Source organism: Lissotriton vulgaris, chromosome 5 (genome assembly GCF_964263255.1).
Source record: "Lissotriton vulgaris chromosome 5, aLisVul1.2, whole genome shotgun sequence".
Taxonomy (NCBI): Eukaryota; Metazoa; Chordata; class Amphibia; order Caudata; family Salamandridae; genus Lissotriton; species Lissotriton vulgaris.
Genome location: NC_141693.1, coordinates 1,932,541,609 through 1,932,560,428, shown reverse-complemented (window position 1 = coordinate 1,932,560,428; position 18,820 = coordinate 1,932,541,609). Strand labels below are relative to the sequence as shown.

The window sequence follows — 18,820 nt, the reverse complement described above, 5'->3', positions numbered from 1 at the left end:
CTTACCCAACTAATAAATTCTGTTCCAAATCCAAACTTTGCCAAGGCCATTCTATTGTATCAAAGGCCATCGTCGCGTCCAGCGATGCTATTATAGCTTGTTCTCCGAGGGTATGAGCTCTGGCTAAATCTCTGTGTAACCTACGAACGTTCAACGCTGTATTTCTATGAGGGATAAAACCAGATTGATCAGCGTGTATCAAGCCACTAATAACCTTGACAAGCCTATTAGACAATAATTTTGCAAGAATCTTGGGCTCTGCGTTTAATAAAGAAATAGGCCTTTAAGAGGCACACTCGGTTTTTGGTTTCCCTTCCTTATGGATAACAACTATAGACGCCACTCTCTGATCATAAGGCAATATCCCTTTCTCTCGAGCTGCTACAAACATATCTTTAAGATAGGGCGCAATTCTATCAGGTCTGAGTTTATATAACTCAATCGGGAGTCCATTAGGGCCTAGCGCCTTACCCGAATTCAAGGAGCGCACTGCCAGGGCCACTTCATCCGCAGTGAAGGCACTATCCATAAAGACACGATCTTCCTCAGTCAGGCTCGGGAGTTGAATATCTCGCAGTAGCATGTGGGAGTCCTCCTGAAGTGTACACTGTACGAAAATAGTCTACAAAACTGTCCACTATATCCCGGGGGTCAGTTATTTTTGCGCCCTCTGCTGTCTATAGTTCCGGAACCACCCGATCAGCCCTGTCTTTTTTATCTAGCCAGGCAATAAGTTTCCCAGCCTTATCCCTGACATCGTATAGCCTGCCCTGCTGCTCTCTACTTAAGGCTCTGACACTATCAGTGACTAACGCTTTATACTCAAGTTGCTTAAGACGCAGGACATGCAGTTTGGCCCGGGTTACCTCCTGCTCCAAGTCCGCCTTGATCCTAGTAATTTCAGATTCTATGTTCACTACTTCTTCATTCCGATCCTTCTTTGCCCCGGCAATCAGCGACAAAGCCTGACCCCGTATGACCACCTTAAAAGCCTCCCACAACGAAAGTGGAGACAATACCCGTCCCTCATTCTCCTGGAAATAATGCTCTAACGCTTTAAGCAAGTCCTTACGGATTTTAGGATTACGTATGTACCAGGGATTAATGGGAGCTAATCTGCCGCTTGAGTCCAAATTGATGTCAAACCTGACCCAGAGTGGCGAATGATCTGAAATGCCTTTAGCTAGGGGTGTAGCCTCGGTGATGCAGTATGCCTGAGCCGCTGGCACCAAACAGTGATCTATACGTGGACGACTACCATGTGCACCAGAGTGAAAGGGTCGGGATGAAGCAATCTCCAACTATCAATCAAACCCAACGCATCCATAAACTCGGGAAGCCATCTTTGCGTTCGCATAGTATCCCTAGGGGGATGTCTGTCCATAGTACCTGAGACAACAGCATTAAAGTCCCCTCCCAAAATCAAAAAACCCTCGGAAAGTCCAGTAGGGCTTTCCCTAAATCTACAAACGTGGTTGCCTGCATCCCTGGGGGACGTATACCGACATCATGGATAAGATATGCCCCTCCCAACGGCCCGATATTCCCACATATCTGCCTCTGTCATCTTCAGTCACAGAATCAATTACCATCGGAAGCGTTTTCCCACCCCTCTGTACCCCGAAGTAAATCCTGCATGTGCAATCAATCGGTACCCCATTCTGTGCATTGCCCTACATGCGTTACCCACTAAATGCGTCTCGTGAAATAGGACTACATTCGGGACGTGACGTCTAAGATACTGAAGAACCACACTGCGTTTAATTTTGTCCCCAACCCATTAACATTCCAGCTTAACACCTTCAGACCCCTACCCCCATCATAAAACATGAAATGAGTCAGTTTTCTCTCCAGTTCCTGCACCGTGAACATGCTACAATTCTGAATGAAGCCTTGGAATGTAATGCTTACAACAAACAAAACAAAAAAAAAAACATAAATCCACCCCAAAACAAACCCCGCCCACCATCCTCCACCCTGCACCCCTGCTCACGGTGTTCATCCGCCCCCAACTCGCAGTGTGCCTGTCGCCCCATAATCTATCTACTAAACTATCGAAGAGTAACTTGAGGAGTTCAAGTTCAAAATTTGTATAGCGCACTACTCACCCAGAGGGTCTCAAGGCGCTTGATGGAGGGGGGGGTACTTTACTTATCGAATATCCAAGTTTTTAGTTGCTTTCTGAAGGAGAGGTGGTTCTGAGTAAGGCGGAGGTGGGTGGGGAGAGAATTCCAGGTTTTGGCCGCTAAGTAGGAGAAGGATCTTCCCCCCATGGTGGATCTATGGATGCGCGGAATTGCGGCGAGGGCTTGATTGGACGATCGTAGTTGGCGGGTGGGGGTGTAAAAGGACAGGCGCGTGTTGAGGCATTCGGGTCCTAGGTCGTAGAGGGCTTTGTGTGCGTGGGTGAGGAGACGGAACTTTATTCTCTTGTTGACGGGGAGCCAGTGGAGGTCTTTCAGGTGACCGGAAATGTGAGCTTGGTGGTGGATGTCTAGTATGAGTCTGGCTGAGGCGTTTAGGATGCGTTGGAGTTTTTTCTGTAGTTTGGCTGTGGTTCCGGCGTAAAAGGTGTTTCCGTAATCCAGTCGGCTTGTGACCAGTGCGTGGGTGACCGTTTTTATTGTTTCGGTGGGGATCCAACGGAAGATTTTTTTGAGCATGCGTAGGATGTTGAAGCATGATGATGAGACGGCGTTGACTTGTCTGGTCATCGAGAGGGAGGATTCTAGGATGAAGCCCAGGTTACGTGCGTAGTCCGTAGGTATGGGTGCGGTTCCTAGTGCCGGTGGCCACCATGAATCGTCCCAAGCAGAGGGGGATGAACCTAAGATGAGGACTTCTGTTTTGTCCGAGTTCAGTTTTAAACGGCTGTTCTTTATCCACTCGGCTACTTCTTTCATTCCTTCGTGTAAGTTGGTTTTGGCGGAGTTTGGGTCTTTGGTGAGGGAGAGGATCAGCTGGGTGTCGTCTGCGTAGGAGATGATGTTGAGGTTGTGTTGGCGCGCGATGGATGCGAGGGGACTCATGTATACGTTGAAGAGGGTGGGACTGAGTGATGATCCTTGAGGTACGCCGCAGATGACTTCGGTGGCCTCTGATCTAAAAGGGGGGAGGCGGACTCTCTGGGTTCATCCGGCGAGGAAAGAGATGATCCAGTCCAATGCTTTTCCTTGTATTCCGACGTTACTGAGGCGTTGTATGAGGGTGTTATGACAGACTGTGTCGAAGGCTGTGGAGAGGTCAAGTAGGATGAGGGCAACTGTTTCTCCGTTGTTCAGTAGTGTTCGAATGTCGTCAGTTGCTGCGAGGGCGGTTTCGGTGCTGTGTTTGGCTCGGAAGCCGGACTGTGAGGGGTCGAGGGATTTGTTAGATTCGAGCTGACTGTTGACGGCTTTCTCAATGACTTTGGCAGGGAATGGGAGGAGCGAGATGGGACGGTAGTTCTTAAGTTCAGCGGGGTCTGCTGTGGGTTTCTTCAGAAGGACGCTGAGTTCGGCATGTTTCCAGCTTTCCGAGAAGGTAGCGGAGTTGAGGGAGCAGTTGATGACGTCTCGGAGATGGGGCGCGATAATGGAGTTTTCTTTGTTGAAGATGTGGTGGGGACATGGGTCGGTTGGCGATCCTGATTGGATGGAGTTCATCAGGCGGATGGTGTCTTCAGTGGTGATTGGGTTCCAGACGCAAAGGTTGTTAGAGCGGGGTTTAGGTTCGGAGGTGGGTGGAGTGGACTGGTCTCCGGACTGGTTTTCAAAGCTGATTTTGTTGTGGAAGAATGAGGCTAGGGAGTCGCAGAGGTCTTGGGAAGGAGTGATGTTGTTGGTGCCGGCGGTGGGGTTGGTAAATTCTTTGACGATGTTGAATAGTTCCTTGCTGTTGTGGGCGTTGTTGTCAAGTCGATCCTTGAATGCTGATTTCTTGGTGGATCGGATCAGTTGGTGGTGTTTACGGGTGTCGTTCTTGAAGGTGGCCAGGTTGTCAGTGGTTGGGTTTTTTCTCCAGGCTTTCTCGAGGGTGCAACAGAACTTCTTGGATTTCTTAAGGTCATCGTAGAACCAGGGGGCTTTTTTGCTACCTTGCTTGATTTGATGGTTTTTCAAGGGTGCTAGTTCATCGGCGCTGCGGGTGATCCATTGTGTGAGGTTGGTGGCTGCTTGGTTTGGGTCCGATGATTTGGCAGGAGGGTTTTGGTGAAGCGATGTGAAGAGCTGGTCGGTGGTAATTTTGTTCCAGTTTCTTCGGGGAATTGGTTGTGGGAGGATGTAGGTCGAGGTCTTTTTATAGTTGAAGTGAACGCAGCTGTGGTCCGTCCAATGGAGAGCTGTGGTGTGGTTGAAGGAGATGTGATTGCTGGAGGTGAAGATTGGGTCGAGTGTGTGCCCGGCATAGTGGGTGGGGGTGTCAACGAGTTGTTTGAGTCCGAGGTTGGCCAGGTTGTCCAGAAGGGTGGTGTTGCTGTCGTTTTTCTTTTCCAGGTGGAAGTTGAGGTCTCCCAGTAGGATGTAGTCCTCGGAGGGGAGGGCGTGTGGGCTGATGAAGTCAGTGATATCTTCTCTGAATTAGTTCAGACCATCAACTAGTTACTGTACCCACCCACACGTACCACACCTGCGGCAATAGCAGTTCTTATTCTTTTTCTTGAGTGCTGTCTTCTTCATCTCCGCTCTGTCGCTGTCGCTCATCCCGAGGATAAACCGTGTTCAACCAGTCCGCCGCAACCTCAGGAATGTCTAAGAAAAAAGCTCTCCCCTCGTGTTCAACTCGCAACTTGGCAGGATACAGCATGGCATACTTCAATCCTTTGTCCCGGAATCTCCTCTTGATGCCCATGAAGGTCTGCTGTTGTTTTTGTACTGCCTGCGTGAAGTCCGGGAAAAAACTGAGAGCAGAATTTTCGTATTGAAGAGGACCTCCATTTCTGGAAGCTTGCAGGATAGCTTCTCTATCCCTAAAGTTAAGTACCCTCGCGATCATCGGCCGGGGTGGGGCCACGGGGCGTGGTCTCCCACCTGGACCTCTGTGTGCTCTTTCCACCGTAAAAAAATTCCCAAGTCCTCGGGGCTTCAAATGATTGAGAATGATGTTTTCAACAAAGAGATCAGCGGACTGCCCCTCAGCCTTTTCAGGCACACCAATAATGCGCACATTGTTTCTACGGGCCCTCCCTTCATATTCGTCCAACTTGCGACCTGCGATATCACTGGCGGTTTTGAGATTACGAACTTCTTGCTGCAACAAAGCAACATCATCTGTGACACTGGTCGTTTTAATGTCTAGGGATTTCAACTTTTCGCTGGTTTTAGTGAGGTCCGCACGGATTAAATTAACTTCTATCGTCACCGTGTCCAGTTTATGGTCCAAGGACTCCATCTTTTTACCTAAGGATGTACACACCCCCTCAATCGCCGCCATCACATCTTGCAGCGTAGGCTCCATTGCGGAGGTTGATGACTCCGCACCTACATCCTGAGACTTCCCGGATCCAGATGGCGATCCCCTAGGCTGCGTGTAGCTGTCCAGCTTGTTGGATTGGGTATATCTAGTTCCCCTGGGTGCCTTTGATTGTTGTTTTTCCGCCTCCGGTTTCGACGCCATTTTGTAGACCGTGAAAAGCGATCCAAGCCACCTCAGCGCTTCCACCACTGAAGACGAGGTCTCAAAACTAATAACAAGATATTCGCACCTGCGTGTCCGATACAATAAGTCAACCCAGTCCTGGGGGATAGTAAGCCCAGCTCCAAACACAATCCAAGGCACGGTAAATCCAAGGACGAGCAGGCTCTTGCCAGCACCAGTTTGGACCTCAAGAAAGCTGATATTAGCCGGACATGTACCGGAAGTGCGGTAGAAAAATGCGCAATGCCACCAATTTTCATTCAAGGTCTGCCACTTATTCAATCATTGCTTCCCACCGGGGATCGCTGCAGCAATCCAAACAGGCGCCACTGAATTCCAGGCACCCAGTGCACCAGTCACCTCAGTAAGTCTCCATGGGGAGGAGCGGGGAAAATTATTCTGCCCAGGGGGCCAATACAATACAGTCACAGGAGAAGCGAGTGCTTATAGAGGCCAGCTGCTGTAGGGAGCAAAGCCAGGTCCCCCAGGTACCAGCACACCAAAGGGAGAACCGGCCAAGTCCCTGGTGAGCCCTGTCTCTCCCGATCTCCGCCCGGGCAACAATCACATATAGGAGGGGGGGTGGGCGAGGGCCCTCCCAGCCGAAGAGCGCTAGTGTCCTGAGTCTGCCACGGCCCTGCATCCGCTCCCCGCACACTCCAGGGGCGAGCTGCAGTTGATAACAGGGGATGGGGGGCGCGGAGCAAGGCCACCACTTTCCCAATCGTAAACGCCCCTGCCCCTGCTCTCCGCACTCTTAAGGCGTGAGCCACAGTTAGTGATAGTCCCATGGACGTGGAGAAAGGCCGCAATTTTCACGGGACCGAGCCGGAGACTTCCGGTTTCGGTCCCGTTGTTGATTGACTGCAGCCGGGGCTCTACTGCCACTCGAGGCCCTGGCTCCTGGAGTACAAGGCTGCAATCTTCGATGGCCTCTCTCTCCTACACCTCGCGGCCGATTGAAGCGCCAATCGAAGCGCCTGGCACCGCTTCACCTCCCCTATTGTTGCTCATAGCGTAAGCCCAGGATATCTAGCAGGATAAGACTCGGGCGGCGGGGGTCTCGGGAGCCCAAGACTTATGCGGCCATTTTGGTCACGCTCGTAGCTCCTCTGCGATCTCAAAATTGACTTGAAAGGGATCATGTCCGTTTCAGTATTTGCTGCATGATTAGATGGGCGGGCACCTGTAATGTAGATTCATTGCAAGAGCAGTGACTGGCGAGACGGTATGACTGCAGCCATCCATGTGCAAGCCAGATACCCATCAGCCTATCTATCGTCATGTGCACACCTACAGCCACTTTAACACCATTTTGGTCAAACCGCTGTGTAGTCGATACTGTTAGGGCCATTTATGCCAACGGGCTGCTGGGCTGAGCTAATACCTGGGCTGACACCCTTGCCTCTGCCTAGCCCTTGCATAGGCAAATAATGCTGGCCTGGGGCCTGTCACCGATATTTGCATCCTCTTTACATCTACACTGTCATTGAATCGAGTATCGTGTGCAAATCTGGGTTATGCCCAATTTACATGCACTTTTGTCGCCCATGCCCTGCTTATCCCAGGAATCTACCACCAGGAAAATCATGGAGTTGACTGCCTGCGCTAACACAGGAGTACGATTTGCAACTAATGCCCAAAGGGTGTTTGTGATAAAACAGCTGTAATTGCAATAAAGACTGAAAATTGATTTGCACACCTTTGGAGTAAACACCCTTCTGTGCAAGTGTTTAATGCGGCTTGTGTTTCTAATGCCAGTTCTTTTCCGCAGGAAGCCCTTTTGCGAAATTGTGTTATATTTTTTGTCAAAAGTTTGTACCACGACACATTTTTCACACCATTGCTTCATATAATCAAATAGTAAGATGGTCAGATACGTGCTTATGATTTTTCACCTTTCGAAAGTGCATTAGAATCCATGCCGCGGTAAACAGGTAAAATAGGATCGGCAGATGAACACCTATTAAGGACATTTGCCTGAAACGTGCCATCACAATTTTGCAACTATGCCCCCCAGATTAAGGTAATGACGCATGTTTTTCAGCATCATCGGAGTGCATTTTCTGGTGGGTGGGGCTTCCGATAGGAAGACCTGTTTTATTCACATCCTTGTGAGCCTAGCCTGTTGAAGAATCCATTGCTAGACCCCGTCAAAAGCCGCTCATCTATGTACGTATTGGTACTTCTCTGCAGTGCTGACTGATGGGGGGGGGGGGGGGGGGGGCTTTTAAGATGTTAGTTTGCTGAATAGGTTGAGAAATCGACCCAGGACTGCACACCCGAGAATCGTTTAGGCATGAGTACGGTCAGCATCAGTAGAGTCCAGGCAAATTTAAGGAATATTATTCAACAATTTACAATGTTACAGAAAACAAAAAAATCATGAAAATATCAGTCAGCTGCAAAACAAAGAAAGCTCTATTAGCAAATCATAAATGAATAGTGATAGACACGGAGAAGGATTTAAGGGTGGGAATCCTCCATGAGATGCCTGACCTATGTCCATAAGGTGGCCCAGCCAGGCAGATATTGTACCAAGAGGCAACATAATTGTGATGTTGAAATAAATATGTGTTCAGTGGGAGCTATATGGCCCTGGGTCACTCTGTATAGGAAGGCATACATCTCCAACATTTGCAATAAGTGAGGTCGCTAAGCCAAAGTATAGTGGAAGGATCGTATTCTTCCACCAATCCGCCAGTGTGTAAGCTGGCTTGGTTGCCAGCAAGGCTATCACTGTAAACCACACACCATCTTCCAGTAGTGTAAGCACTGGATCTAGGGGGAGGGTGTAATTGATCACAGAGAGGCAGTCGACAAGTTCAGGACAGAATAATGCGATGGGGGCTGGAATTAGTTAAAGACACAGGTGGGATGAAAAAGTACATCTCGATATAAGTGCTACAAATCACACATCATCTATTTCCAAACACTCTGACGAAAACTAAAGTTGATTAGATGATTGTGACTATTGAGAGAAATTGACTGAACTTGAGAGCAACAAAATGTCCTGCAGTTAAGTCGGACTCGCCAGGCTGAAAATACAGCCAGAGAAAGGGTCTTGAGGAAAGAGGAATACAGTTTGGAAGCCAAGCTTGTAGTGTCTGTAGCGAGGATCAGAGTCTACAATAAAGGTTCTTTTTTAAGACACGTGCACCCCGTTCCCTACCAGTTAATGCCAACCATAAGACCTGCCTTCTCTTCTCTACATAATTCCAGAACTCCTAAACTCCGTTTTGAGCAAGGCTTCTAGGATAGAAAAAAAGTTTTTGGTCTGAGAAACTGAATATGAATTTTATTTGCTTCATAATGCCTTATCTAGGCTTAAAACCCAAATGCTAATCTACTACAACCCTTGTACAATGCTTCTAATAGATTCCTTCTCTAAAAACATACTGAGTCACAAGATTATATCTGGAAAATGTAAACCGCTATGCTGAATGTCTGCCAGGAGGCTGGCTCCTGACAATCTTGAAGTCTTCACTACAGGAGATGTATGTGTTTCCTATGGGCATTCCCTGCCATGCCCATGTTTCTACATGGTTACATTTTTATCTCGGCTATCTAAAATTGTAAGGACTGTTGTGACACCCAACCAACAATGCATGAATTGTTTGAAGCCTAACCATGACCGTGCTTGTGAGTAAAACTTTCTGATGCACCACGTTGCGATCAGAGTGGGACACTAGTTTATTTTCTCCTGACATAACCCCGATAGGAGGACCCCAGTTTTGCCAGATCCGTCTCAAAGAGCCATTTTCTCATTGGTCATAGAAAGAGAAAGGAACAGTTTAGATCCTGTTGAACACCACAAGGAAGAACATTAAGCAGACACGTTCAAAGTCATTGCTCTAATTTGAACTCTGCGCTTAGCGCTGGGGGCAAAAGTCCTCAACGGCATATTTTGTCTGTGTTGGGGGAGCCTTTTTCCAGCTGTGGGTTGGGTTAGTCATACCTAATTCCCTTCCTAAAATGGCCATTACCACTCCAACATTTTTGCTGCTGCTCCTACTCTGCAGTCTCAGCATTTGTGGTTGGGTTGCCACGCCCCTCCTCCCCTCATACCTCTGCTGCTGGTTTGTCCTCTGTTCTGTTTCCAGGCTTGGCACTGTTACCAGACCAGTGAGAGTCCTGTGCCTTTCTGCGTCATCATTTTAAGTGCTGCTACCAATCATATGGAAAAATTATAGACCTATTTTCTCTAATGAGGAGACCAGGTCTCTGTTGGGATAGGAAATTCCCTGCAAGGTATATGGGCTTGCTATCCTGCTGTGTGTGCTTCACTGCATGTGAAACTAGTACCCTATAGGGGTATCAGGGCTCATTAGGACAGGTCCCCATTAACTGTGGTCCTAATCCCTTCATTGCTATATCCTATGCTTTCTATGGCCTGGGAGATACAGCAAAGAACGCGAAGCTACAACTTAGCTGGTATGCCGGTGTACTTTCGATGGGTGGTACCTTTTGCTCTAGTTGCTTTAACCTGGCAACACACAAAACACATTGAATATCACATCATGGATGCATCATAAATTACATAGTCATTATCTCAAGCGGACCGAAGTCCGGGAGGCCCATCAGTAAGTGTTAAATATGCTGGTAGGTTTTTTCTTGTGATCAGTATTTTTAGAATGCTGTACCAGGGCGTCTCAATACCTTCAGCGCTCATTCCCTTCCTAGTAAAGGTGATATCACTGTAGACTTTTTTGAAATGCAAAGGAAGCCACTAGGATTCAACTCAATCCAACGCTAAGATACTTCACCCAATACATTTTGATGGTCTTGAAACCTTTAAAGATTTGCTCATGACTGGCCTCAACACCACAGAAGCAGTTGTTAGGTTCTTGGACCCTGTCATAGTGCTTTGCAAACACATGTGTTCATCATTCTCCTTTTAGAGGTAGACAACTTAATACTACTATTATATCTGCTCCTTCCCTTACAAACGGACTTTAATGTTGTGCCCTTGAGTTTTTATATTTCCCTCACAATGACCCAGGCGTAGTTCACATTTGTGAGTCCTTTAGATCTGTTAGTTACTCCTGAGATACAGTACCTTGGTCGATAATCATCTAATTATAGTTTCCTATGGCTTGCTCTCCTCTTTACCTCTATGGTGCAAGTGACAGTACTGGAACTGACACTGAAATCTTGGGCAGAGTCTGCATGTGCTTCATAGCACTTGGATCCCCCCCCCCTCTGCCATGCGTTCAGCAGATCAAATAAAAAAGTACAGATCAGTTGTGGCACCTGAGGACGTGGCTAGAATAATCTGCCTAAAGACTGATTAGCCTTTACAAAAAAAAGTTTTGTCCTTGGTTTATCCTTGATCCCACAATTCCTGTGCTGCCTGAACAGATACGCTTAGGCCTGGTTGTCAACATGTAGTTATCTGCACACGTTCTTCAAAAGATCTCACATGTCATTAGTGCTAGTTTACTGTTGAGCTTGGAAGCCTTGTTCCTTGTATTAATGTTGAGTTTGGATACCTTTTTACTTGTTCACTCTTTGCGACTCTCTTTAAATTACAGGGGAGTACATCCAGATGGCAGGACGGGCTGGGCGCCGAGGGCTGGACACCACTGGTACGGTTATCCTCCTGTGTAAGGCCCGTGTGCCTGAGATGTCTGATCTTCACAAGATGATGCTGGTACGTTATCTTACATTGCAACACTTGGTACTTCTTGAGTGTTGTTTATTTATGACGACACGACCTCTGAATTCCACCAACCACAGCAGTTCTAACTCAACAGTCTCTCTGCCTGTGACATTTATGTTTCGTACCTCACAGCTCATGAAGTTGTTTGTTTTTTAATTTTTTATTATTGATATTGAAGTAGGTGACTTCACCTGCTTATGTATATCTTTAAACTCAGTAATGAAACCATTCTTTTGATCAGTCCAACCCATCTTCTAACCATATATTAACTCCTGAGACTTATCAATGCTTACCTACTTCTGGTGTAATGCAGTGGTCAAATAACCAAAGGATACCCAACTTCTCAAAACTGCACTCAGGCCAAACTAAATATTATTGCATTTTGTCTTGATTTTCTGCTCGCATAATATCTTCTTGTTGGGCTCTGGGCGCTGTACGTGGGCTTAGACCATATGATTTCTCCCTCTACTTACAGAGCTAGCAGCTACTACGTCCATCTATCTACAGATGAGCTGTGTATATCCTTGGGCCTCGTGCTGCCCTCTTTCTCTGCCTACCGCAATGACCTTTGGCTGTCTTCCATGCTATCAGGACAAGACCTGAGTCTGCTCTATCAGCCCTCTCCTCCATCTTCCAAGTTTAGGCATTTGGCATGATGCGTTGTGCTTCTTCTGCCTTCCCCATTGCATTTGGCCATGCCATGGGCTCTGGTCACTGTACATGGCTATGTTTCAGCATGTTGGTTTCTATGCCCGGTGGAGGTGGCCACACCACATGCCCACTCTTCCTACCCTCATAGCCTGTTGGGCATTGTCATTGGTCATAGTTGCTCACTCCAGTAGGTTTCTAGTGATTCCTGGTTTTCCTTTGGGATAAGTGATTGCTCCATTCTGGGATCTCTGACTGTTAAGATTTATTTGCCTCAAATTTATAGAAGTTTTTTGCGCTTAGGTTTTATTCCTCTTAGATCTGAAGTTTTCTTCAGTCTGCTTCTTCTTCCACCCTTTTTCCAGTTCCAGTCTGAATCCGGACATGGAGTTAGCCATATTTACAGTCTAAAATGCATCCACCGGAACCGAACACAAGACCAGCCCTTGACACATGCCATGCTTAGAACGGATTGACCTGGAAGAGGAATTGGTAAATAAACACAAAGTAATCTGTCTCCACGATGGGCTGAGTTGTTTCCTAAGAAAGGTAAAAGCCCAAAGAAATGATTTCCTAAAAAAATACTTGCCATGGATTACTAGAACATAAAAAGGAAGGATGGGGATTCTTTTGTAAAAACAAATAAATAAATGAAATGGCTCCTTTCAATACAAGAAAGTTTCAGCCTGGCTCCTTATAGAAGACTGTCCTATGCTGAAACACGGCGTAGGAAAGGCACGCCCAACCACAGCTGAGTATGGAGTAAGGACAACAGCTTCAGTCAACCACAGCTGCTCAAATGCGGAATTCGAATGCAAAGATCTCTCATCTAAATCTGCAGTAAGACTGACGACAAAACTGTAAGAATGAGTTTCGGAAGGCGTGGTTTGCTAGAGAAATTCCAACCACACTTCTGACCTTGTTTCTTTTTCTGAAAGACTTAACCTTGCGTAAGGTGTGACAGGCTGCCCCACTGTAATTTTTTTGTAACTATTTCCCTTGTCTCATTTATCAATGTCAGCCTCTATTCTAATGGTATGACCTTTGGCCTGGTTTCTAAGTTGGCTTGGGCTGTGGCTAATGCTTTGTGCCTATGTCTCACAGCATTTTGTGCACCCTCAAGACTGTCCTATGAGAATTTCAGTGCATAATGGGACGTTCCAATGCAGAAATAATTATTTTTGTAAAGTTTCAGGCAACTTCGTCATATGGAGGAAGACATTGCTATAAGCAATCAGAAAAATGATTTCTCTATTGCTGCATGCTGTACCAGTATGTACCACTAACACCTGGCACCAGGGCTTAGTGTGGCGCTCATGCAGGCATTTCACACAATAGATATTGGTATGAGTGACGGGTTTGGGGGTAGGGCAAAAATGGCATCTGATTTTAAGATTATTATTTAAGTATACACACCGTTGACCATATAGATTTGTGAACCTAAATCTGAATTTGCAGACCCTAAAGCATTTGTTTACTTAATGATATTTCCCTCTCTTAAAGGAATTACCCCCTCACTGCCTTGAGACGGGTTATTTACACTATAAATACACATAGTTGCAACAAAAAAGGTAATTCGGTGTCTCAGCCCTATGCTACTCAAACTCTTTACGGCCAGTAACCTTTCTGGCTCGCTCAGTTACAATTTATTCTAAAAAATAGGAGCAATCAATTTAACAATCTTAATGCATATATGTCCACATTTCATTGTACAAATAATTCTCAATATAAATCCATGATAATGTTTATTTTTTGTTTTAGTATACCAATAGTTGAAATTTATATTGACCTATTAAATACAGGAATGACTCTTGACAAATATTGCTGCTTGGAAACCTGCAAAAATATAGTTCTGTCCCAACGGTTTCCACACTTCCTTGATGCACTATCCTTATAGTCTATATTAGATGAGTGCTAACCACAAGTTCCAAGATAGTTGAAAAAACAGCAGTTTAAATTTCATAGTGAGACCTTCTCTGATCTTATTCATGACCAGATCACTTTGGCTTTAATCTTGAGCCACAGTTGTAAACTTGAGCGTCCTGCTGCTTCTTCAGGGCTCTTAAGGATACTGTTGACTTTTTGCCGCACTCACATTGGCATTGCCTACTCCCATCAAATCCAAAATCAGGCATTTATCCCCATTAAGTTGCTTACTTATCCACAGAGGTGATCATCTATTCTTCACATTGATATCACATAAGGGGATAGCTTCCCATTTCAATCCTTTTTCTCACAATTCCATCCCATATCAAATAATTCCTGGAGGAAAGCTCCAGTAAGTTATTCACTCTGAATGGACCGTGCAAAAGCTTTGTTTCACAATGCACTTTGTGAACTGGCTTGAATTTTCCTTACCTGGGGTGTGCCTGTGGAAGCCAACATGAACATCTTTTCTCAGCCTATCTGATTCCAATTTTAGATTCACCTTTTGGTTTGTGAAATGGTCACGCAGTCAACTGGCAGTGTAGCTCAAATGTTTGTTGTTAGTTTTTTCTTAAGACTACTGAATGGAGTGGTACAGAATCAAGCAAAGAGATTAAGTTGTACCAAATTCCAACTTTAAATTGGTTTACTTCTTTCCAGCGGGTTGACTGTATCAGAGAGCAAGTTTTTGTACAGGAGTTTGACCTGGAATTGCAGGTTCTGGAACTCTGTCCCCTAACCCTCCTCTGAAATGTCCCTAGTTCACTGACCTACATGAAAATTTCCAGAATGGATCAGACTTCTGTACGTTTATACTAGTTGTGAATGATTTGTTGTTTATTCGTTGTAGGGAACCAAAAGTTAGGCTGCTTTTCAAATGGACATCACAACTGTGAATATAGACTTCCTACTATTCATTCAGTTACAACTGTGTATTTTTCCAGTTTATATTCATATACTCAGCATTTTACAACCATAAACTATTAAATCTATCAATTGAAACTTTGCATATCTTTGAAACATAAAATATCTCCGCCCAGATCACTTTTCAGATAGCTGTCATTTTACAACCATAACATTTCTCAGGCTTCTCTTCGGTATTTAGTAATTAAAATGTTTAGATCTATGGAATCTCAAAGATCATGCTACAAATTTTTAATCTCTTAACATTTTAGTATAACTCACTTTCTAATTCTAAACATTGTTTAAACATGGATTTTCCTAATCTGCTCTTCAGTTAACCAGTATGTTGTTATGACAGGTGTCTCTATCCATTGTTTGAATACTTTGTGTAATGGTTGAACATTTAAGCCATCTTTAAATGCTCAATAACTTGCAACAATTTCAATTCCTTGGGGAATCCTTTAGTACAAAACATTTTATCGCGTTGGCTGATACCTTAATTAACATATTGCTACTTTGCAAACTACTTCTTAACTAGCTGCCTGCTTTTTACTGCTCAAACCCATTGTGAATTATCCTATTCTTCATTAATCTGCATATTATTGCTCTTGAATGAATCCAAATATCTGTTAAATTTTCTTATCTATACAATAATATTCTTACTTACTCTGTGAATACTTACAAGTCTTTAATAGCACCCTTCTCCTTTTAGAGTAATTATCATTTTAGTCCATGATTATCGTGAACTTATCTTCTATAGTATTACAAAGTCTCAGTATTTGAAATACTCAACATTAGTCAACTGCAGATTATCCCTGCCAGTGTGTGAATATCCATGCTTAGAAACGTCCTTCCTCCACCTAATGCTAGTTACTACTTTGATACTTCTCCCTCTATTGCTTCACCAGCTGCTTTAGCTGTTTTGTGAGTTTAAAACTGTAAGAACATATAATTTTCGGAGAATGTTCTTTCTGTATCCCAATTATCCTAATTCATTCTTCAGTTTGTTTTCTCCTTCAGGGTAAGCCCACTCACCTTCAGTCGCAGTTCCGTCTCACTTACACCATGATCCTGAATCTACTGCGGGTTGAGGCGCTGCGGGTGGAGGACATGATGAAGCGCAGCTTCTCCGAGTTCCACACGAGGAAGGACTCCAAGGTGAGGACGTCAAGCTCATCCAAAAGTGTCACAGGAGGGGGGGGGGCTGAGACTCTCACAGTTGAGGCATGGTGATCTCTATGTAAAGATAATGTTGAATATATAATTGTTTTCAATTTTTAATGCATGCATTTTAGAGTCTGTTACAAATTTCTCAAACTTGAGAAGATACCTTTTATACTTTTTCCGGTCTACAAGTATGCCTTAGAAGCCCTCATCTGGTAGTTCAGATCTATCCTTCATTACACTGTTTGCATCTCAATTGACACCGCCAATAAAAATTTACAAAGTAGCTGTGAATAATCAAACTCTCCTGAATACATGGGCACTGTTATTACCACACATTCCCCAAAGAGTACAAAAATTATTTTAAAACTGCATGTTAGGATGACTTTGGCAGGTCTAAAATTAGATGAGATACACTGGGCCAAGCACGTTGCAGACTCAGTGGGCTTTTTCCATCTGTACTCTTAAGTGGTCCATGGGAATTGACAGTTAGTGTTCCATCTCTGCCTTTTTACAGCTCCATGAGCACAGAATTTCTGAGCTGACGAAGGTCCTGTCCAGCATGGAGGAAGTGGAATGTGTGGGACAGCTTTGTGACCTGGAGCGATACTTCACTGCGGTGAGGGAACTTAAGTACACCCGGGAAATTATTCAGGTGAGTCCGGTTTTGTGGGGCCACAGGCACTTTGGATTGAGGGAGGCTAAGGTGGAGCTTTATATATAACGATTGCATGGCGGGGAAACTGACTTCAATTGGGGCATTCTGTTGTTGCTTTGTGCTGGTGCAAGTCCTGGGAAGTTGCTGCCACCCGCTTTCTGGATGACAGGACTGGCGATCTGTGAAAGAAATGGAACTGTAGCTATATATGCAATTTTAGACTTACAGTTATGTCCTCAACCAGCTGTCATAAGACATTGCTGTTGCTTTCTTGCACTGATGTTTTCATACGCACCATGTTCTTGCATTTCAAGTTATGTTTTGGCAAGCCTGAGCTTTAGAACTTGGCTGCAATACAGAGCCAGACATAGCCTCCCGCTCTGATGTAGAAATCATCTAAGCAGAATTCAGCAAGCCTGGGTTTCTACGTGCACCAGGTTAGAATATATGCAATACAGAGCCAGACATAGCCTCCCGCTTTGATGTAGAAATCATCTAAGCAGAATTCAGCAAGCCTGGGTTTCTACGTGCACCAGGTTAGAATATATTTAAGTATATAAATGGCAGGCTGATCTATATTATTTGATATTGTGGGTTATCCTGTTATGTCCCAAATGGGGGCACCAATACACTGGTAAATAAAGTGATTTTCCCAGGGTCAAATAATTTGGTCAGGTGTGGACGTCAACAAACATTAAACAACTAGCCTGACAGACTAAATCTCCGCTTAGATACTAGAGAACATCACAAAATGGCTTCTCGTCCACATTAGAGCCTTTACCACAAGATTAAGTCTGAGGTTAGTCACATGTCATCTTAGACATAAGCTCACATATCAACATCTCAAACTGATCACACCTCTGCTTCACACAAGATTGCATCTCAATTTGATCACAGTGGAATCCCCTCACATGGTTGGTTCTTCTCTTTCAGAGAAAAGTCATGGAGTCTGTAAACGGATTGAAGTCTTTGACGGTGGGACGAGTGGTGATTGTCACCAACCAGCAGCACAAGAATGCATTGGGTGTGATCTTGCAGGTAATGCTTAATGATTGTGAATGTGAGTAAACGTCCTTTTTGCAGGTTTCACCCCCACCTTTTCCCCCCATTTTGACTAGTAGACACTGGTGGAATGGCTCTGAAATGCCCTCAGCCCTGCTAATCAGTACTCAGTGCATGTGCTCTGACCCTTAAAAAGGTTCATGATTGACTGGCATATACCCAATTGGCATAGCCTAACCTACTTCTTAGGCCCTAGTATATAGTGCCATGGGTACCAAGGGCCTGTAAGTTAGTGTCCCCTCAGCCCTGCAGAACTTGTTGTGCCACCGTGAGTGGGATAAGGTAAACCATGACTCCCATTCTGCCACTGTAGACTAGGAGGACAGTACTACACTGCTAACTTTGCCATTTTAAGGCATGGAAAGCCCAAACTCCATTTCTAATGTGTGCAAGTCACTCCTACAGCAGGACTTTAAAGTCCTAAGTCAGTGTGCAGCATATTAGTAAAGTAGAACATATGTTTAACATGTTCTAGCTTTAAAAACCTGCAGTTGTCATTTTTACTGGCTTAGTGATTGGTAGCCTCATTGGTGAATGCAGGATTACATACGACCACTCAGCTGTGTTAACTTCTGAATGGGATTACCACAGTTGGTACTTAAGGATATCAAACAACTGGAATATCAAGCCGTACTAGATGACCAAGTCCAAATTAATGTAACTTATTGCCACATGCAACCTTTAGAAAGTTGCTACTCTGTTGCCCAGGTTTTCAAGTGGTCTTTTGCAGAGGCTTGCCATGAGACAGCCTTCTGCCCTCCTGGGGAGATGTGTGAAAAACTCCCAGGAACAGTAACAATAGAGGCCTGCCACTGGCGGAGGTGTTACCTCCTCCTGGCAGGAAGTCATACAGGTTGTTGGGCCAAAAGGCGAGCTTCAAAGGGGAAGCCGCCTTTGAAGGACAAGTAGTATTCACTTGTGGGAGGAGCAGGCCGGGGGACAGAAAAGGAAAAACATTTGCCAAACCCTTTTTCTGCAGGGCATGTACCCCAGTAATAGTCACACTCTTAGGTTGGGCTTCCAAGCTCTTGAGATCGAGAGAGGTGTTTTGCCATCTTGAGAGTGAGCAGAATAGAGCACTCTGAGATAGCTAGATGCCATACTTCACAGGAAGTTGTTATCAGGCAGGAGGGATCCTGGTAGCCCATTGGTTAGCTACTGTGATCTCCTCGAAGGGCACT

The 18,820-nt window shown here is 45.1% G+C and overlaps 1 protein-coding gene across 1 annotated transcript in view; it reads left to right on the top strand.

Moving 5' to 3' along the window:
• Positions 1–18,820, top strand: part of SKIC2 (SKI2 subunit of superkiller complex) — a 213,455-nt gene that overhangs the window by 123,745 nt on the left and 70,890 nt on the right. The window contains exons 19-22 of the mRNA XM_086924568.1: positions 11,151–11,269; positions 15,776–15,913; positions 16,437–16,574; positions 17,511–17,615. Coding sequence (XP_086780694.1) covers positions 11,151–11,269; positions 15,776–15,913; positions 16,437–16,574; positions 17,511–17,615 — 500 coding nt within the window. The remainder of the gene's footprint in view (positions 1–11,150; positions 11,270–15,775; positions 15,914–16,436; positions 16,575–17,510; positions 17,616–18,820) is intronic.